This window comes from Opisthocomus hoazin, chromosome 8, assembly GCF_030867145.1.
Source record: "Opisthocomus hoazin isolate bOpiHoa1 chromosome 8, bOpiHoa1.hap1, whole genome shotgun sequence".
In the NCBI taxonomy this organism is placed as follows: Eukaryota; Metazoa; Chordata; class Aves; order Opisthocomiformes; family Opisthocomidae; genus Opisthocomus; species Opisthocomus hoazin.
This window is the reverse complement of record NC_134421.1, coordinates 2,235,701-2,257,640: the sequence shown is the minus strand read 5'-3', so window position 1 is coordinate 2,257,640 and position 21,940 is coordinate 2,235,701. Positions and strand designations below refer to the sequence as shown.

Below are 21,940 nucleotides of genomic sequence, written 5' to 3'. Positions count from 1 at the left end.
ACCTTCCTGCAGTACACCGTCCCGGGTAGGTGTGCCTCGTGCTTTTCTGCTGGACTCTCTCAAAATGCCACTCACAAGGCAGCCTCCTGCTTCAGGCCCCCCAGACAGCGGGACCCACCTTTCGGTAGCACGGTGCGGTTCATTTTGCACCGATCCAGAAGCACACAGGGCTTGATTTCAGCATGATGCCATGATTCCACATTCACCCTGGATTCAGACTAAATTAATCAGCTAAACTCGTCATTTCAGGGCCCAGCAGCAACTGTGCTGCCAGGCAGGAGCTGCGTGGCTGTGGTCTGTCACCATGCGCCGTCCCTCTGCGCAAGCCCCCGCCGCAGGAGCACAGAAAAGCCTCTCCCATTTTTGCGAATGGAGAATGGCTCTGACTGGTGCCTGGCACAGGGACGACCAGTGCCGAGGACATTCAGGACGAGCAGCAGAAGAGCCTGTTACTGAGGTGAGTTTCAAAGGCTTTGACATTTCTGATGAAACATGCAGAATGTTCCCATTTACACTGAAAGGAGAGAAGCTTCAAATGCTTTCCAGCTCAGGCCAGTTGCAGGGCTGGTCACCGTATCCTGGCCAGTGAGGTCCCTGATGGACCAAAGCAGCGTGAGGGGCAGAGAGGGAGCCCTTTTCTTCTGCCTTCACCCACTGTGCTAATGGCTGGAAAACAGCTCCAAACTCTGACACAGGTGGCCAGACTATTGTGGTCTGGGCCAGGGACAGACCTTCTTAGGGACATGCTGGTGGCAAGACCACGCATTGGTCCCTTAGCCTCGAACTGTCAGAGTCCCGGGTTCATAGCACTGAGTGACTGTCACCGCAGCACAGCTGTGGCGATGGACTGTGCTGGTTCCTGCTCAGAAGAACAGCTGGGATGACCACCCACAGAGGTGACCTGATAAAGCTGGGGCACACCTGCTGGCAAGAATTTAGCGTATTGCTCATGTCAGGAGTGGCAAAGGGTCCTGACATAGCAGAGACTTCATCCAGGTCCTCACTTTTCCCCCATCCCTGGCTAAGAATGACATCCTCCACTAGCTCCAGCTTCCTGATGTCATCAGAGCGGATGGAGCTAGTCATATAAAAACCACTGATGTGAAGGATGGGGTTCAGGGAGGGGGTGAATCAGACCATTGGCTTGGAAAATATGGGATGGAAGGAGATTTGAGGCCTCCCAGCCTCAGCCAGCGTTGAATCAGGGCCATTGTGCTGGACTCAGGCTTGGACAGCCGGGCCTCAAGAGCAAGGCAACTAAAGAGACTGCAGAACCCACACCCAGGATGAACCTGCACCCTCTGCCAGTGCCGACCAGCACTGCTTGCTGGCCTGACTCGCACGCATGGGCTGTACCTCAGCACTGGACACAGGACCAGAGAGGCAACACTTAAGGGGCAATCCTGGGCCAAACTGCGCTGTGGTGGCACTCACGGGAGCAGCCTGTGCATCTGGAGGTCAGCGGTGGGAAGTGCCCTGGGCTTAGCGCCTCCAGGGTCACTTCTGCAGCGCAGTATGGGCTAAGTCACCAACAGAAGTTGTGTTTCTGTTTGCAGCCTTTCACAAACAGCTGCAATTTGACTTGCTCTGGGTTAACCTCATCACGTGCACCAAGCTGTATTTTTAAAGCGTGCTAAATTGGCACAAGTCCCCTCCACAGACCGTCTTAAATCAGTTTCTTGGCACAGGCTAAATGAAAAGAAGCCACTTTACAATCTCCTAACTTCTGCACAGAGAGAAGACCTATGACAGAGATTATGCTTAAGCCTACTGCCACTTAATTTGCTTGGAAGCCATGCAGCTGCAGCAGTCTTGAGAAGTTCAGAGGCACCTAGTAGCGTGTACATCATCAGCAAAACGCTTGGGCTGAGCCTCTGCGTGCACACGCTGGACATCAAAACGTTATCAGCACTCTCAGAGGCTGGTGGTCAGGGATTAGCAAACAGTCAGAGGAGCTGATAACAAATTGCAAACTTTATAGCAAAGAGTGAGTTAATTCCAGGCTGTCGTTGCTGCCATCTGCACTTGCAGAAAGCCTTTGTCAGACATTTGGCAACCAATCCTCTTGAGCAGCAAAGGCAGCCGCCATGCCTTGCTATGAACTATGCAGCCCAGATTGTGAACTCTTTTCCCCCAGCAGAAATCACCCATAACTGCACCCAAGTCAGTGGATTTACTCTGGGACAAGAGACAAAATCTGCCACTTGGTTACAAATACAAAACACAGAATTTGATCAATTGTCTCGTAAAATATCCTCTGTGTACACAATCATGCAGTAAAAAAGAAACTTTTCTGAGCTACAGATTTCTAGAAATAGTCCCTTCTAGGCTGCATGCCTTGGCTGGAAGTATTTTTGGCTTAATTAAAGGCTTTCAAACCTGTGGTGATGTCCATAAAAGCAGAAGCCCTTACAAACACAGACAGGAATGAGATGCTGAGAGCAGTGAAAAATCTGTAGAAGCAAACATGTCTTCTCGCTACCTCTGAAAAGCAGATTTGCATGGTGAGTGCCGTCTGAACATATCATGCCCATATTTCAACGGCAAGCCTCCTCCTCCCAGAAACCAAGAGAACTTGGGAAGCAGAAACAGGCTCGGTGCTGCAGAGCCAGAGGTGCACAGCCAGGCATTAGATCCCCGACCGTTGATTCCTCTGCACATATCCCTGAACGAATGTGTGCTCAATTTCTCTCTCACAAAATGTCTCCTCTCCACACTTTTTGCATACACCAGCCTTGGCATGCAGGCAAGAAAATGTTAACGTCTCTGGCGAAAGTCTACAGCCCCTTCTTAACAACATGTGCAACCCATTTCTTCCAGCCCCAATAGTATTCTTCCACCCTGCTACTCCCTCCCCCCCACGGACACTTATTTTTTTCATCCATAGCCACAGTCTCTCTTCCTCTTTTTCGTACAGTAAGGCACATTCCAACTGTCTCTGTTTCTTTGTCTCTGTCTCACACATACGTCTTGCTGGGCAGAGAGCAAATCAGCGAATACAAACTAGATATGGAAGCAGGGAGATACAAACACAGCCACAGTCTGGACTCCATTTTGGAGGGATTTCTAACTTGCCTGTAGGAGCGGATTTATGAGCTAGAGCATATACTTGTCAGCTGAACTGCTTGAAAGTAATTCTGCATTATCCTGGAGCTGGGCTGGTATTCGTCAGCAGGAGCTAAGCCATGGGGTATGGAAAAGAAGACTTCAGTTGCCTCTTAATATCTGAAGTCTACGAGACCCACACAGTTTTTCCTGCAAGAAGGCAAGGCTTGGTCTTTGGTTTTGGCAGAACAACCGAAAAGAACGGGGCAGCTGCGAACAAAAGCGAAGGACGTGCCACGGTACACAGGCTACGGGCCCACCTATGCTACAGTACTGTGATGGGTTTGTCTGCATCTGCAGTCACTGAGGAGGCTGGTGCGTCCCTTCTGTTACTGACTGCTCAGGGACAGACCGCCAATCACCAGCTCGGCCAGCTAAACGAGCAACAGCGCTGCTTGCTTCTGTGCAGTGCAGGGAAACGGAGCCAGGCACTGCTTTGTCCCTGTCACACCTTTCTGCAAGTTCCCCGTTGTCCAAAGGGTGAAAAAAGTCTTTCCTAGCCTGGGATTTCTAGCTAAATCCTCCTCTTTTTGCTGCTAAGTGGTGCTACTTACAGTGATGGAAGACAGCCTTGGCTGGAAAAGCGGCATGACACCACAGACACACCATGAAGATGGAACCACGTGACAGTTTCACACGATGGCAGCGCAGTGAAGAGATGAATTTGCACACAGCAGTCATGGAGGTGATGTGGGAGATGAAGAAACCACAAAAGTAAATGGCGATGAGCAGGGCAGCAGTGAGAACCCCCCCCCTCCCTTTTTCCTCAGACCTCCTGAAGCACAAACTAAATCAAACTGCAACCCTTTAGCACCCACAGCAACTCCCTGTAGGAACACCAGGTCCGTCTGTCCTCCAGAAAGAGCAGTCCTTCCTGCCCTGCCATAGGTGCTAGACTTGCTCACCGGACTCTTCCCCACCAACTTCTGCAGGGGCCATCCCCGTTCTCCTCATGTGTGTTAAGCAGCAGCCAGGGCCACACAGAGCAGGGCTGCAACTTCTACCACCATCTCTGGTGACCCTTTTGGGAGGAGTTGAGTGGGACCTAAACAGTACCCAGCCATGGGCTGGTTCTCTGACTAGAAGGTAATTTTGCTTTCCAAAAGTGACTGTTTCCGCATTCTGCCAGGAGAGTTCAGTGCAGAAGACTCAGCCCCACAGTTAGCAGGGAAGGTACCACTGTCCCCACTCAAAGCACCAGTAGTGCTGAATAATTAGTGAGGAGGTAATAACGGCACCCACATGGCTGCGCAGAACACTCCTCACCTTCCTTTTCGAGTCACCTCCGGGCCATTAACATCCCCCTGCCTGCGGGGCAGGGATGGGACTGCTGGATTTCAACCCAGACATACCCCTCCGCTGCACTTCGCTGCTCTGCAACACCGTGTGCCGTCATCTTCTCTCTTCCAGAGAGCGTCCAGCGGGCAAGTGAAGACCCTCCATGCATTACTGAACCTTACAGGCTTCTTGCTAGCTTCCCGAGACCCGCGCCAGGCTCTGCAGAGCCTGCTGCTCCAGCCCTGCTCTCTCTGTCCCGCAGGACCCCCTCAGGAAAGACTGGAAGGGAGTCTTTCCAACGGCAGGGCTTTACTGATGGTCTCTCTCATCCCACTGCATGTAGCATGGGGGTCCTTGCAAAGCAGAGCCTCCCCCCACCCCGGCAGTTACCCTGAGGAAAGCAAGCAGCGTGCTCCAAGCTCCTTACCCTGACCACACTGGTGCTGTGGCAGCCTGAAGTGGGGGTGGGAGTGGGGGGAGACAGAGTGATAGGGGGACCTGGAAGCTGGATTCCAGGGTCCACAGAGGGAGAGGTGGCAGGGCAGATGGTGGGCCTCTCGCACGAGGCCAGGCTTCCCTGTACAGCTTCTTCTGCCACCAGCAGCTCTAACACTCACATGCTATGGGGTGGCTGGACTTCTGTGTACTCACCATCTGCCAAGTTGTCTGAGTGCCAGAAGCTACTCATGTTAAACTCCAAAAGGAAGCTGTCAAAAGAGCAAGAACAGAGGATGCTTTTTCAGCAGCCTGGAAGGATACAGGTGTCAGGGAGATGACTCCGTTGCCTGGTGAGTATCAGTTCTAAAATGTTTACTATAAATTTGCTGGCAGTGGAAGTCTGAGGTTTTGGGTTTTTTAATTCTTTTTCTTTCGCCTCCATGTGATGAGAGTGTAGCTCTCATCATGTGGAACAACTGAATGGGCTTTTACCTGAAGTGGATACTGTGTGGGGGCCTTGCCAGCGAAGGAAGGGCTGAGTACAGCAGCCCCCGAGGCCAAGAGGGGATTCAGTCACCGTGAGACCCACCTGAGGAGCAGGCATGGATGGCCAGCAGGCAGCCCATACTCTGGATACACAGAGGTAGCTGCACATCACATTGAATTATTCTGATTTACGCTCAAGCCCTAGGAGCCGGATCTTTTCCACATCTTGCCTCTTGCACACCCAGCAAGCTGAGCAGGAGCACTTTCATCCTAATTTGAACTTGAACTCCTATTCACCCCAGCAGTTTGAGGTGAGCCCAAATCTGGAGCTTGATTCACGGCCTCCGCTCTCTCCTCCACTGCCTGTCACTCAGACCCGGGCTCCCTGCCTGCCTGCCTTCAGCCTCTGCCCTCTGCGAAGTGAAGGTGTGCATTGGCTCATCACAGGCAAAGGAGACAGGCAAGAGGACTTCGCATCAAGGATCTGCACGGGGCCCCGGGAGACCCGAGTCCTATTTCTGACTCTGCCACTTTGTACTGAGTGACTTCAGGTAAATCCCAGACCCGCTCCGGGCCTCTGCCTCTCAAAATGGGAATAGTAATAGCTTTCTGTCTCCCAGGAGCAAGGCGCTGAGCTGAATGTCAGGAGAAGGCTGACAGCACTGCCCTATGTGGGGGCCTCCACTTGCAGCTTTCTCAGCTCTTGCCCCCGTTGGTCTGAGCCTCCCAAACACCCCCATCTTTTGGTACTTACATGAGGAAATCACTTATCAGCCATTTCACTGCAGCTAGAAAGGCATAAATTGGCTGGAGAACAAAAAAAGAAATGAGAAATACCATAAGGACCTGGTCAGAGAGTTTATAATTGTTACGCAGGACCCCACGTTTCAGACCAATTCCCTCCACTCATCAGAGCTCTTGAAGACAGGCTGGAAATTCAAGGTCTGAGCATCACTGGAAAATGTTCAAAATACATCAAAAGCCAGCGGAGCTGCCTTGCTACTAATAATATCTCCTCACCCCCTCCCCGTCAGGGTCAGGGAGTTTATCACAAATGTATGAAGGACATTGAAGATGTAATTGCTTGATGATTTCTCTCCAGTATGGATGACCTTGAGAGCTCAGAGCAGAAGAGAAACACAGCTAAATGGGACACCACCAGTTTAGGATGCTTTTATATTCTGATAGCAAGTGGTGTTTCTGGGACAAGCGACGGCATTGCCCAGGATTTAGTATTATCTGCCATTGACTGATTATGCTTAACCGTGCTTTCAGCCAGCTTTTCCTCAAGATGGCATGACTTCTATCATCTTCCTGCTTTTCAGCTACAAAGTGGAAACCCAGCATTGTCCCAGGGACAATTCATCTGCAAATGATCCTGCTGCTTCTTTTCTTCATGGTAACCATGTCTAATTTTCATCTCTCCCTCTCATAATCATGCCCGTATCCTCAAACCCAAAACCGATGCAGCAGTCACAGGACACAAGATAATGTTCCATTACTGCTAACTGATGCACCTTCAGCCAAAATAAATCAGCAAACAGTAAAACATATAGATGGTTGGGAATTTCACCGATTTTTCCTTTGAACAATACAGGTGAAAAATGGACTTTTCTTGATTTCTTCCTTTTTGAGGGTTTTGTTAGGAGGCAAAAGGGAGAGATGAAGGCTGAATGCTCGCCTTTTTATTCTTTTCCCAGTTCACCTGGTTTTTGGTGGCTTGTGTTTTGTGACATTTCTTTCAGTAATCAAAATTCTTGAGGATACGACCAAGCAGGTATTTTCACTGCAATGACAATATCTTATCTATCCATCTTAAGTATAGCTATTGCCAAAATGTATATATTGTCAAAAATGTAACACATTATTAAAAAGAAATATTTTGTTGAAAATTCTTTTACTGGGAAAAAATGACCAAATTGTGCTGTAGGATGTACTTCCAGCACATCATATTTTAAATTATCGAAAAAACGACCATAACAGCAATAAACACATCCCTGTTTAGGGCTGCTTCAACTAGTTTGAAATGGCCTGAGCATTGAGTAATTACTTAGTTCTGCCTGTCTGAGGCCAGGTTAGGAAAGTAGAGTGGGATTAGATTATTAGCTTGTATCAGACTAAAGAGAGCTTGCATCTAGGTACTGGCAAGACTGTTCACTCTGAATGCTTCTTCCCTGGGCTAGCAGCGTTTCTCAGCAGCTCTGACCCCTCTCTCTGTTGCTCCAAGCCCACTCATGCTTCCCTGAGAAGCTGACAGCTTTCTCCCAGATGCTCTGTTCCCTGACAGCGTAACTCTCCTTTTTGAGCTTCTGAGTAAAACCATGCCTTGCAAAAGCATTTCTGTTCATTTCAGCTGCAAGCTGGTACCTCAGCTTTTAGGAGAAGACTGGCATAGTCTGGTTCCTGTCCCCTCCCCAGTCCTTCCGATTTTCAGTGAGATCCTATATAGCAGTGAAGAGCCGAATTGGAAACCACCGTCAGTGGCCATCACTGCCTCAGAAATCTGCCTTAGTGAGTCTGGACTTTCCTATCATTTGAAAGCAAACAGTCACTAAACTCTTTTAGGGAATGTGCTGCATCAACGCATTGGAAACATCCTAGGAGAAAGCCTCCACAGCCAAGCCCAGAGAAGGCTGCGTGCGGAGGGATACGTACGCTGAGCAGAGGCCGGGCACCGCTGTGGTGGTGGTAGGGTACTTTGCACATGGCTTGATAATCATACATGGTCACCCTGCAATCAGCACAAAAGAAGCAAGCAGTCAAAAGCAAGCAATGCCACTGCCCGCGGGGGACACGCATCAGCTTTGTCTAAAGAGATGTCCTGTATGGTGGAACTAAAGCAGTGGCCTGCTTACACCGGTCTTTGCTGCTTGGCCAGAGCTGGCTCTTGCAAAGCGAGAAATACAGGCCCTGGATTGATGTAAATGGGTCAGTACAGGAGGAAATATGTCCCTAATTTCAGACGGTGAGTAAAGCAGGCTCTGAAGAGGAGAATTTTAATCCTATCTACCTCAGGTCCCCCTAGTTCCTGTTTTCAAGCCGCTGAAACTCTGAACTCTCTTTTGACATGGGCTGGGGGAGTGGAGTGAGACAAACAGAAGTGTTTTTAGAAGAGAGAGAAATGTGCTCAGCCAGCTGCAACGCCACATCTGGAGGAGCTCTCAGACAACTGCTCATAGAAAGGCCTTCCAAGTGGCAGGAGGAACTGCAGCACTTCATACCCAAAAGCCCAAAAAGTGTTTCCCGTAGCATCTTGCCCTGGAAAAGACAGAGGAGCAACTGCCTTCGGGCCACATGGAGACTGGGAGTTACTGTCTCTCTGGGTGCTTTGCAGCAGGCGGAAGAGCAGGAGATGAGGAGAAACAAGGGTGTGTGGTGACAATGACTGAGGGAGTCAGGGGAGGGGGCAGCTGGCTAAAGGAGCTCTTGTAGGAAAATAAGAGAGCTACATGCACCAGCACGTGCATTTTCCCCTGCTCAGTGCTGCTGCTTATGGGGCCCAATATGCTCTGACCCACGTACTGGCTGAAGAAAGTGAAGTACAGAGCGGAGATCCCCCACTTACCGCCTGAACATGCCCATGTTTAGCAGCTGGGTCATTACGGAGCCATCCACTGCACCAAAAAATTTTCCAGTCTGCAAGCACAAGAAAGAAAAAAAAACAGAATAAATTGTCAACGGTAAAATTTCCAAATGTTTGATGGCTCCAGCCAATCCTGTCTCTCTGGAGGCCTCCTACACATAATGAGTGTTTTATAAGGAGGCAATGGCAAGGTTTGTCCTTTGGCTGGCTGGAAAGCTTGAGGGAGGACTTCCTCCATTGCCAGCTGGGCATCCTGCGTCGTTCCTACTGTGCTTGGAAATTATTTAGCCCACGTCAGTCCCTGCAGCTTGTGACAGAAAAAGGCAGACTCTCAAGATGCAGAGACCCGGGCATGTTGGTTCACTGGAAGCCTGGCTCCCCTAGGGTTTTTGTGAATCCATGTTCTCTGGATGTGCACGCCTGAGCCTCTTGAGCCTCTCTGCTACCCGTGGCTGCAGTGGCTTTGGAAACCTCTGCTCTCCTGCTGCCCTAGGCCAACTGACACCCCATGTGTAAGTATGCCATACAGATTTAGTTTAAATACGCCATACAGATCTATTTAGGTAGCAAACACAATTTTACAACTCACTGCTGTGCAAGTTCCGAGCAAGCAGTAACCCAAACAACACAACACAAACCAGTCCCTCCCTTTAGCTTACACACTATGCTCTGGCACAGCCACAGCTCTCTGCATTTGGGGGGCAACAATCCCTAAATACCACTTGCATGCCTGGACTAAAAGCAGAGCTTGTGGCCCTCTGGTCCCACTTATGTTTTGGAGTCAATGACCTCAAATACAGTCCCAATACCAAATCCAGGAACTGCTGCTCAAAAGACTTCTTCAAACAAACAACAGTCCTGGCTTTCCTGGTTACTAAACCATGACAAATCGATTGCAAAATGCTTCAAATCTGCCAAGTCCACTGCTTTGTTTGCAAGCAAGTAAATAAAACACTTGTAAATGATAAAAACGCAGATATGAGATGTACTCCATCTATTTTCTTGGTCCATGGGTCTTGACACTGTAAATAGCTCCTGTATATTATAGAATCATAGAATAGTTTGGGTTGGAAGGGACCTTTAAAGGTCATCTAGTCCAAGCCCCCTGCAGTGAGCAAGGACATCTTCAACAAGATGGAGCAGCTATGGAACCGTTCATGCAGTCGGGGTGGGGGGGGGGCATTTTACTTTTCCACTGATAGGCTACCAGTTGTTTAGCACATATTAGCAGATGACAGCTGACTTCATTTATGTGAGTGGGGCATTTCCACTTAAAAAAAACCCCAAACCCTTAGGCAGATTTACCTAAGATCATATGGTAATCATCTCACAGTAGTGTTACATGGTTATGAGCCTCTTCCCAACAGGCTTTAGCAGCCATTTCACTGTATAAGTTGATACACAACATCAGCTCTTCTTTGAGCATTTAGGCTGTAATGATCTCAGACATAGCCCAACGTGTCTGAGCAAGCACTAAGTTTTTTCACCTCCCTAGCTCTTTCAATCTGGTTAGGGTGGTGAGGAGGCCAGCTGCTTCCATTTAATACCAGTCTGCAGCTCCATCAGGATTTAATGCAGGGCAAGTGGCAATCAATGTGGCAAGGGCAGGAGGCCACTGCAGGACTATAAATGGGGCCCACCCTGTCCAGAGATGCTGCTGTCTGACCAAATTTCTCCAGGTAGGATGTCGTTCCTATAGGTACAAGTGTGAGGAGCTATTAGTGGAATTGAGAGTAAGACCCAGGTAATGCATCCAGAAAAGCATCAGCAAACTGTCCTTCAACACTGAATCAGACGTTCAAAGCTCAGTGCTGTTTTAGGCGCCCTGTCCTACTACCTGGAGTGACACAGGAAAGCATCACTTGGCAGAAACCAAGGCGGTCCTGTACTGAAATGACATTTTCCAAAGCAGCTCTCATTACAACCTGCCTCCTCCAGTGACTGGCTGCTGCTCTTCCAGACGTCCCTCTGCTGTGTTTCTCCTGACTCCCAGCTCTGGGCAGGTTTCCACAGGCCCTTGCAATTTCAGAGGTTCACAGCACAAAGCATCGCCTCTAACACGTTGTACCACATCCCCCTGCAGCTGAGCGTGCACAGCAAGTGCACATGCAGGCTATGCACAGGAAAGAGATGCATCTGGAAGAACACATATAGCTTGCAAGGTACACGGCTGCTCACAGACATACATTTGTCCGTGCTTTGCTGGCTCGTTGAGCAATCTGTGCTTTTGGTACACACAAAGGCTGTAGACAAATGGGATCTGCCAAATGCTCCAGGCTTTGTGTGAGCGGGCAGGCTCCTCGCTGCGTGGCTCAAAGCCAGACCTTACTTCTCCACAAGCTCTGCCCAGCCCTGGTGGAACCTCGGCCTCTGAGCTGCCCCCTTGCACCCTGTCCCTGGAGTCCCGACTGGGCAGAACTTGTGGATATACCCTGCAAGATGCCTCAGGGAGAAGGCAGCAGTGCTAGACAACGAGGTTTAGCCAGCCCAGCCAGGGGACATCTGGATGCAGCAGGCGGAGGGACCTCCAGACCTGTGACCTGCAGCTGTGCCTCTGGCTGGCAGCGAAAGGCAGCCAAACACTCGGGGCGGTGGTGGGGCCACGGCTGCAGACATTGGCAGAAACATAGCACCATAGCACGGAGCAGCTCTCGCTGCAGCATAGCCTGGGCCTGTGGCTTACTTTCCCTTCCTCCCCTGCCCTAGATTGCCTGGTCCTCTCCCTCACCCACTCCCTCCTCCTGGCTCTGGCTATTAACTGTTTGCTCCCTCCGTGATGAGTCTGGATGGGGGGATTAGCCTGAATTAAGAGATTACCCATTCTTCCCCAAGTAATCCTGCAGGGAGCTTCCAACACATCACTCTTTAAAATTCTGAGTCCCTCTTTCTTCCACAGTGGCTTCTGGCTGCCAGTAAGCTTCCTGCCGCCTTCAGGCAGAGGTTATTAGAGCTGATCCCCCCGCCTGACCCCCCATCCCAAGGGCAGAGGGGAGCCCGAGCCTGAGCCAGGATGTCCTCACCCCATTCATGTGTGAAGCCGCTCTGGTGTGGTCACTCAGCGAAGGTGGTGAGGGCATCAGACAGCCCCGGGCAGGCAGCAGGCAGCCCTGGGCAGGCAGCAGGTTGAGCACACTGTAAAGCACCACAGCCCCCAGGGAGCGAGCAGAGAAACAGAGCAAAACATCTCGGAGCCCCCAGAGCAGGTCTCCAGTGCCAGCTGCTCGTCCGGGGGCTATAAGGACACTTTGGCACTTTGGCACCTCTCCACCATTCTTAGCTTTCACCTCGCCCCGGGAAGCAGGCATTTTGGATGTGCAAGCTCCTTGGCTGCCTTCCTCGGGTAAGCAGGGACGTGCGCGGGGCCCTGCTCATATCTCAGCAGGGCAGATGGCTGACCCACACGCACCCTCGCTCCTTCAGCATCCAGTCAGCTCCCTCCCGTCCCGGGCAGTGGGGCAGAACAGGCAGCGTGTGGGCAGGCTGCCCTTCTCGCCGCTGCAGGACTGGAACACTGACCTAGGCAGCTGAGCCACTCTTGCTCGTATGAGGCAAGGAGGGAGGGTAGTGAACAAGCTGACTTCTCCAGAAAGGCAGAAACGCCACAAAAATCCAGGTACAGGGTTTTTTTGGTTTGGTTTTTTTTTGCATTATTTTAAAGGATGCACTGAGGGAAGAGTGTAGGATGGGGCAGAGAAGGCCACACAGCAGCAAGTGATCCCACGCAGCAACATTCAGGTAGCAAGGCTATGAAACCCAGAGCATTTATTTAACGCTGCTGCTGTCTTGAATTCCCTGTAGTAGGCTTTAACAGTGTGGACACTCATGGTGCCACTGGGAAATAAAAGCATTAACTGGAACAAGATAAAGAAATCACAAGAAAAGTAGTGGTGAACTCTCCAAGGTCAGGGGAGGTAACAGCTGGAGGAGATGACAGCTCTGGTGCCTGCCAAAATGCCTGATCTCAGAGGCATGTGGATAATGTTTATAATTTACCCAAATCCACTATAATGCCACGTTTCTGCTAGTCAGATCTTTCAGCTACGAGTTTTTTGAAAAACCCATTTCCCATGCAGGAAAAATATAGAGACAGAACCCAGGAGGGTGGTGCTGAGAATGAACAGCTGACATGGTAGCTAAAGGGTATAGTTGCCTTTATCTATGGACATGGTCCACGCCACAGGACTCAGTAAAGCACCTTTAAAAATGCATGGGGGTCAGAGGAGGAAACAGTGGCTCCCAAGACTACCAGCCCATCCCAAACACGCAGGAGGACCCGGCCTCCTAGAGCAGGGAGCCAACACAACTTTACAGCGTCTTCCTCCCTTATTTTTCAAGCTTTCTTTTTTATTCTGGCACATCATGTCATTGAAGGGGCACTTTCACTGGAATACTCAGTGCATCAGGTCGGTCACTTTCCCAAGAGAAAAGAGGTTGGTTATTCCTCACAACACGCCCCCCTTGTCTGCATCGTCCCCTGGAGCCACTATGTTGCTGATTCATTTTGCTTTGTGAGTCTCAACAGTTCTCATCTTGGCCTCTCTGGACTTGCTGTGTAGTGCCTACAGAATTCATGATCTCACCTTCCTCTTTTGCCAGCCTCTGCTGAATATGCTAAGCAACACAGGTCCAGATGGCAAACCATGGGACTTACACAGCTGATGTCTTCCATCTAAATACCCATCTAAAAATTCCTCTTCTTTCTTTTCTGTCCCAGCTACTTTGAGATCAATGCCACTACTTCACGCTTCACTCTTTAACCAGAACTTCTTTAACAGTCTCTTGTAAGGGACACTCTTCAAGGCTTTTAGAAAAACTGAAATGCAGTAGGCCATCCATTCTCCTTTATCTCCTGGTTTACACTTTCAGAGAACTATAGCTGATAAGATAGGTTTTCTTCCTTTATAGAAGCTGTGTCCTAATCACATCCATCAGGTGTCCTGTTACTTTAATTTCCATTTCAACGTTTGACACGTCTTGAAGAAAGTAATTTCTGGGATCCGATCTACTGCCTTTTGTAAACACGCACACAGTACTTGTTAGCTCCAGTGCTACGCCCCTTTTAATGAAACTCCACGCTTCCATCAGTAACAAAACCGCTCCGTTTTTCATTTCTTCTATAAGCCCACTCTTACTATTTACTTATTGCTTTGTAGTTTATGAGACTGTTCCAACACCTCACTTTCTGACATCCAAATCTATGGCCTTTCATTATTTTGAAACAAACAGCTCTGTGGTGAATTTACCAGAGAGCAGAAAAGGATAGCTAAACCACGCAGTGGCTGGTGGCGCTGACTTTACCCAGGCTGCGCGGGATGTCACACCACAAACTGTGCCCCTTCAGCTCCCTAGAAATGGTCATGGAGGTGTTGGCAGCAGGAGGAAAGGAAGCAACTTTTGTTGCTTATATTTTTATTACTATTCTGAGTCTTTTTCCTTACTTCTTTCAGCTCTGTGAGTCCAGTAAATCTTCCAGTTCTTCAGGTGTGCTCCTGTTCCCCATTTGCTTAAATGATTTCATCTTCATTTTGCTCTTACCATCCCCTCAGCTTCCTTTCCTGAAGAATGCCTGCTTTGACTTCAGAAGCGTTCAAAAGCACTGCTCCTTTCCTTTCCTTCCCCTTCCCTTCCCCTGCCAGGGCACACCTGCCTTCTGGGACTGCCTCAGATCATCTTTCAGTAGCATCTGCACCGAGGGAAAGGAGGCTAATTTCCTCACTTCTGGTAAAAAGATATTTTGACTAGTTCCTTCTTATCACTGCAAACTCCTTCCTTACACAGGATGTGCTGTCACTCTGCCGGGAGGCCTCCCCCTCACTACACATCTGAATTTAATTACGCCGCAGCCACTTTTATTACAGAATTGAACTTCATTTGTTTTAACCAGCTCTGGTGGGTTACTCAGGAACAAGCCAAGCACACTCTCCTCCTTCTTTCATGCTCTCTTACCTCTGCAGGTCTTTTGGAAATGAGTATAAAGCCATTGTTATCAATGAGGAAGCAATTCAGAATCTGCAGAGATGAAAGAAGCAACATTAAAGACAGCTTTTTCCACAGTTGTCTGGTGTGTAATGTTGTGTGCAGCATGGACGGCGTGGGCTTGCGCTTATGGGCACAGCCCCAGCATTTCCATGCCTAGCCCCACGGCTCAGCTCCTACAGGTTTTACACAATTGACTTTTCGCTCTCTGCCTTTTGAGGTACCTACTTTGGGAGCCGTCTGTGACAGAGGTTGTCTCTCGCCAGGGCTGTGTGCAGGCCTGGCAGGCTCTGAGCCACATTCAAGCAGGCAAGGCATCCTGCAGGAAGTGACAGGATTTTTGGAGAGCACCTCTCGTTAATAAAATGGTGTCTAACGCTTTCCATCTTCAGATTTCAGAGTTTTTGTAACCACTCATGCAATAACCCTCTCCTCACCGATGTGCATCATCAGTGCTGGCCTCACTTTTGTTTTGCAGAGCAGGAAATGGAGGCATAGAGTTTAGATGAAAACCTTTAAGTCTCACAGGGGAAAACTAGGATGCAGAGGAAATCCTACATGAACACAGAGGGAAAATTCTCTGGTGATCCCACTCTCCAGAGCAGAGCAGCTCATGTCCCAAATATGCTTGAGACGAAGGTTGAAGCAGTGGCGTAAATGCAAAGAGGGGTGTCCAGCACACTTGTCACGTAAATAGCCACTCTCTCTGGGAGACCTGGGTTGCCAGTGTGACAGCCTTAGAGGAGATGGAGTCTCCTCAGAGTCACTGGCTGGAACCCTCATGCCTCAGCCCAGGCTCAGCAGACATCTCACAGCTGGGCGAAAGGCCTAAAATGCAGGTTTGTCTCAACAATGTGAGGTCCGCCCCAGCTGGGCAACCTCTTGTGAGGGGATGATAGGCAATACCTTTTTTTGGGGAGAGACAGAGATCTCCACAGAGCAGGCACTCAATCACACCCATCACAGAAGAAATCTGGGCAACTTACGTCATCCTGACAGCTTAGTGGACAGGCACCGTCCAAGGCACTGCACTAGAAAGGAAAAACAGGGAATTCACCACTGCGTGACCTCATCTTACAGCCTGCCCCTGGGGACTGCTAAGCTAAAGGTCTCCATACCAGCACCCCACAAAGCTCGGCAAGATAGCTGGACATTTCCACCAAGCTGAGCTCTACGGTGTGCACAGGTCCCACCCCCCAGGCTGGCCACTCGCTGGCTCTGTGAACTCCCCACCTCTCTGAGCAGCATCCCCTTTGCCGAGGGCTCCAGTCCTGGACCTGCCTCCCTGATGTGCTTCCCATGCACTTCGACCTGAGCTGGCACTTGTGAACAAAGCGGGCAGCATCAAGCTCTGCCTGTGGAAGCACAGGCTGTTGCACACCAGTGAGACACCAGCACGCATTTCAGCATCTGGTAGTGTCTGCTCTAAACACCCAGCATGGTGTTTTAGATCAGGATTCTTCTCGGGCAGGGATTTTGTTGTTGCTGCTGCTGCTGTTGGTTTCTTTATTCTCCAGACAGCTGATGATAAAATCGGATGTGAATGGTGCTCGTGTAGCCCAAGGCACCATCCATTTGTTTCATTTAGGATTACTGTGTCCCAGACTTGACATGTGTTTTGCAACACTGAACTGGGTGGGCACACGAGGGGTTAAGTGGTGAGTAACCAAGCCCTTCAGGTGCTTATTGATTTCATAATTGTTCTGAGTTTGCTGTGGCTGCGTGTGTCTGTCTCTGTGTGTTATGTTTGAAAGCTATTTTCTCTAGCAGCAGAGGGAAAAAAGCTGGATGGTGTTGCCATTTCTGTACATGGGGTCCCCTTCCTGCCAGAGGTTTTCTGGGGTCAGGGAAGGATGTTGCTGTGTTGTGTAGCCTGTCTGCTCTCAGCCAGCTGCCCTTTATTTCTGCAAAACTCTTACACATAAACCCCAGACCCCTTTCTGGATGATTCTCAGTAACAAGAGGTGAATTTGACATTTCATATCACAACAAGACCATTACTTTCAGTTAGAATTTGTTTCTCCTCTTGAGTTTTGCAGAACAAAACCAATAGTTTCAGGTTTCCATCCCTCCACTCAGCTTCAGGGGAGGCTCAGAGATGCCTGATTTTGTTTCAAGCCCTGTGGCTTTGCAGTCTTGCGTGTTCATGCTCCAGTGCTGACTGGCTTTTTGAGGCTCTAGGGATGATGGTTTAAAAACATCCCTTTACCCACAGTTGCAAGCATCATTTCACTCTTGTCTCACCACAAAAGAGTATCAGGTTGTTTTGTCTCCCTGGATGTGTGCTTAGACGTGGCCCTGTAACTTCATCCCTAATGGTTTCCTTCCTTTGGTCAGCACAGAAATTTGGCCACAACAAACCACTGTTATGGCCTTGGAGGATAACAAAAACAGAGCCCAGAGCTTGGAAATCAGAACAGAAACCCAGCTGAACCAGAGTGGTTTCCCACAAGAAGGGCCCATGACTCACAGCATCTTCCTCAGCAGTGTGAGGATCGAGTCTCACCGCCACCACTCTTCCAGATCTGGAGAAGCTCCAGCAGTGCCCAGTGCTGGGCTGGCCACGCAGCGGTGGGACCGCGGCGAGGAGCCCAATCTGAAGCACCGGCAGCTTGCAAGGAGCCCCTGGGGAAGAGCTGAACCTGGGCTCCCTGGTTGCTCTGAGACCACATCTACTGCCTGATGGGCACAGCTTCCTCCTCCGAGACCAGCCTACCTCACAGCATCCTCCTGCTGTTGGTCAGGTCTCCGAAACTGCTGTGACCCAGAGCACTTTCAGCTTTGCCAAAGACACTTAATTACTGTGAAGACAAACACAGCCTATGACAGGCTTGGATTGTCTCCAGTGACGACAGACAGGGGACAGTGTATAATATGCTGGCACACAAACGACACAGTTACGAAGCCGCGCTGTGGCGAGGCACGCCGGGATGCCTCCCCATCCCCAGCTTTTGTCTACTTACATCACTGTCATTGGGCTGGGAGACGGGAGGCACAGCGTGGACATCCAGAGCGGCACAGCGTGCGGTGAAGTGAGAGAGAGAGAGATAAAACAAATCTGTTAGTCATTCCTCTGTCAAACAGCGGTCACATCCTGGGAAACCATATGCAGGTTTTTTTTATACCAGCACCTCTGAGGGCTGTGGTACGCAGGCACTTCGCACACAGGCCTCCTTTCAGCTTCTTTAACAAGCCTTCCTGGTTTCACTTAAGGCCCATGTGGGCTTAGTTTGTGTTAGAACTGCCTGGGTATGGCCCTCAGGAGATTTTCTTAAAATGAAGCTCTCTGCTGATGTTTCAGGATGTGCTCACGTGCTTTGCAGAAGTCTTTTTAGCTCAGGTTAGGTTTACGTGATCTTCCGCCTGCGAGGATGCTCCTGCCACCATGGCCAACTCTGGGCTTTTCTGTTCCCCACGTGTCCTCGCTCTCAGTGAGCAGCCTCCTGCCCTCCCCTCTTCTCTATCCTCGCTGTCATCGCTGACTGATGACAGTCCCCTCTCCTGACAGCAGAGAGCCACTTCTGCTGGGTGCTTGTTCGGTCCCCTTTCCCCAGACGGAAAGCCTGGGGGAAAAGCCCCTGGGTGGTAAGGGAAAGGTGTTTCACTTTTCTTGCCTCTCAGTCCAGGGGGCTGTTTTAATTATTCCACTTCTCAGTCCAGCAAGTGTCCAAAATCAGGACAGCACTGAAGGCTTATTCCCAGAGCAAATAATTTTTATTTTGGTAAGCTAGCAACGTTTTGTTACCATTATCAAGATTTCTATGAGGTTTCTGAAAGGCTGAATGAGCACAAAACATATTTCCACAATTAAATGTCTCATATGCAGCAGAGCTAATGCCAGGCCAGGATGCTGACACTGTCAACATGGCATTTGCGGAACAGACTCACGGCTCACGCAGCATTAGTGCTGGCAAAGGATTACAGAAATGTGTGACTTCAAACTAATCTACTTCGTAAATCTTTTAATATGAATTTCACAAAAGCCCTCATCAAAATGGCATCTTATGTGATGTTCCATAGCATCAACCTAGCCGATGAAGAGCATGAAATTGTCTCTCTGCACAATTGCTGATGCTCCTACCTGTTGCGTGGCCATCCAAAACTTGCGTTGGAGCAACTCCAGCTTAATCTGCACACCCACCGCTATGGGAAACAAAAAGGGGGGAGGACGAAAAGAGGAATGTGCAAGAGAGAGAAAGACAAACACAAGTTAGGAAAGGAGGGGTAAATACTCCCCCGAAGCGATGGGATGGAAATCGCATACGCAGCCTGCTTCCAAGTGTGGATGATGAGCACTGGGGAATCAGCGCCGAGTCAGACTGCCAAGCCAGAGTCAGAGGTCTAACAAGGTAGAGGAAAAGGGGACACTGACTGCTGTACCGAGGTCCTGACACCTCCCTCCCACTAAACACTCTGGAGCTACAAACAAACTAACAAAAAAAAAAAAAAAATCCCACAAAAAAAACCAAACCAACCCAACAGGAGAGCGAGCACGTGAGCTTTCATCTTTATCTTTTGTAGATTTGCCTGGCCAGAACAGGCGTTTCTGACCACCCCAGCCTCAACTCCCGCACCGCACAGCACCAACCAGAAATAAAGAAGGGCAGTCTGAGGAAGGGGTTCATTTGAAAACCCCACCTGGGAGCCCACACTGATTTAGATCGCTCCTAAGCCACTACAAAAGCACAAAAACACGAAAGCCACCTGATGGAAAAGTGTCAATTAGAAGTAGCGCTTCGTTACCCGGTCCCAGCCGAGTGCACGCTCCGCTAAGCAAAAGTGTGTGTTTCTTAATGAAGTGTGTCCTAATTTCTTGGCTTAATTTCTTTTCTATTCCCAGCATCATGTTCCTGAAGTAAAGCATAGCTCCACAGGAGAAGAGATGGTGCAGGGGCTCCCTGGCAGAATAACCCAGCTGTCCCTGGGTAGGCTGCCTACAAGCACACGTAATAACCAGCGCAGTCGTGCACAGCCTGGCACGGTGACGGGGAACAACGGGGCTGTGTGTCAACTAGTTGAAACCAAGAGCTCTGCAGGAATTACAGCCTCAAGCAGGACCTTGAAATAGAATATAAAGTGCAAGTGAGGGAGAAAAAGTACAGAGAAGGAGAGTTTGAGCCTTTTTTCACAACCACCAATATCAGGCAGATGAAGTGCTGTTTCTACAGATTTCCTCTGAATTAGCAGGCGCTTCAAAGGGGGGAGAACAGATCCTTTAGATTTGAATCATGCTGTGTGGGTGCTTTTAAACTAACAGTATGATCTGATGCTCCAATTCAGAAGGATATGAATTAAAACCTGAGTATACAATGGCATATTTTCTTGCAGCATGTACAGAGACCCTGGCACCTGACATCAGCTCTGCCTCTTTTACCAGCGTCCTTCTTATCACATTCCCACTGCTGGCACATCTCACAAAATCCCATTCACAGGTGCATTTCTTCTCTAGCTCTCCCTGCTGTAGACTGACTCTGCCTGCCTGTACGTGGGGGAAAGGAATGATTTTGCAGAGCTGCCTTGCCCTAAGCTTCACAGAGCACAAAACCGTGTAAAAGAATGCAAACAGAGGAGAAAGGACAGGGCTGAGTCCAGCCCAGGTGAAGATTCAGGGGCTTCAGTGGGGCTATCGCAGGCACAGCTTGGCTTGGTGCCCCTGCTGACAAATCGGCAGTCCACGAGAAGGCAAACGGTGCTGCTGAGTCTGATGAGGCCCACATGTCCGATCTGACATGTAGCTTTAAATAAATTCATTGTTATTCTTTAAAACCATCTCAAGAAAGAGTATATTCCCCTTACTGCAGCAGATCACACCAATAGGACTGAGCATCACCCGGGACATACAGTTTTTAAGAGACTTGTAAAGGAGCTGATACCTACGTAACTAACCTTGCAATGCAGACACTTGAGCGGCTCATGGCTTTGCCAGCAGGAACATCTATCCTCAAATTGTCCTTCAAAGGGAGCTCAGTCCCTGCTTGTGAATCCTTGCCTCTGCCCAGGAGGCACGAGTAGCATGTACTGAGCTTGGACAGAGTTCACTGCAACTTGAGGAAGGAGAGTACCGGGGGGCTTGCACTGGTGGCCGGTGGCAGGAACAGAAAGTAGAGCCTCCCAGCTCTCTCCTTCCTCTTTCCACATCACTCACAGTCACGTCTAAGCCGTCTGTGCCATCTGTCACCAAGTCGTGTCCTTCAGATGCAAGCTTTGCAGCCTTAACCTCTCCACGGGGCTTGCACTTACTCATCTTCTCTGCACCAGCCCTTTCTTTCCTTCCCAGCAGTCCGGCACACATCTCTGGCTGCTCCCCATGGAGCTGCGCTGAGCACCACTGCCCCTCGCATCACGGCAGTCTGAAGAGGTCACTGAAAGGAAAGCTGGGGGCTATTCTGCATTCAGGTGAGCTGAGTAAGACATGGGAGCTGAGGAGAAACAGGCCACAAACACCCTCCCAGCACCTCCCAGGTGCCTTTAAGCTGTTGGTGAGGATGGGTGGAAAGGAGGAAAGCAGTGACTCAGTCTGAGGTAACGATGATGATGATGCTACAGCTCAGGTGAGAGGGAGAAACCCAGCACAAACCCCCTCTGCTTGTTCCAAAGTATAACTGATCAGATTGGTCTGGTGGCACAGAGCATGCTGCAGGAGCGGGAAGACCCGAGGTCCATGAAATGACGAGTGGCTCTGGTGTGCAGCACAGCACCAACCGTAGAGTCCTTGGAGAGACAACAGCTAACAGCTTAATTCCTGCTAACGTGCAAACAACCTGTGCAACTGCAGCATCCCAGCAACGAAATAAAACACGAGGACAAGCAACGCTGCACACCTTGCCCGGTTAAGATGTTGCTTCACCACGTTGACGAGCTGCCCAGACCTGTGCATGGCTTCCCACCAGCCGGCAGCCTGCCTGCAAACCCAAGCGGTGCTGGCTGCGTGGCTGGAGTCGCCTGCTGCCGCTCCTCGTGGAGATGAGAGCTTTGCCCTCCACCTGTTCATTCCTCCGTTGAGCATGTTTGCCTCATTAGCTCATCCTCTGCTCGTCTCTCTTTCTGCCTGCCCTCCCCGGCTTCTCTCTTTGA

The 21,940-nt window shown here is 49.9% G+C and overlaps 1 protein-coding gene and 1 pseudogene across 1 annotated transcript in view; one reads left to right on the top strand and one right to left on the bottom strand.

The window, feature by feature from the left end:
• Window positions 1-21,940, bottom strand: part of CACNA2D4 (calcium voltage-gated channel auxiliary subunit alpha2delta 4) — a 131,648-nt gene that overhangs the window by 8,015 nt on the left and 101,693 nt on the right. Inside the window, exons 28-36 of the mRNA XM_075428538.1 lie at window positions 18,948-19,009; window positions 17,830-17,844; window positions 15,853-15,897; window positions 14,837-14,899; window positions 8,873-8,943; window positions 7,963-8,038; window positions 6,062-6,114; window positions 5,035-5,090; window positions 3,660-3,680 (exon numbers count right to left, since the gene is read on the bottom strand). Of these exons, the coding sequence (XP_075284653.1) occupies window positions 3,660-3,680; window positions 5,035-5,090; window positions 6,062-6,114; window positions 7,963-8,038; window positions 8,873-8,943; window positions 14,837-14,899; window positions 15,853-15,897; window positions 17,830-17,844; window positions 18,948-19,009 (462 nt within the window). The remainder of the gene's footprint in view (window positions 1-3,659; window positions 3,681-5,034; window positions 5,091-6,061; window positions 6,115-7,962; window positions 8,039-8,872; window positions 8,944-14,836; window positions 14,900-15,852; window positions 15,898-17,829; window positions 17,845-18,947; window positions 19,010-21,940) is intronic.
• On the top strand, window positions 1,346-3,384 carry LOC142362232 (uncharacterized; annotated as a pseudogene).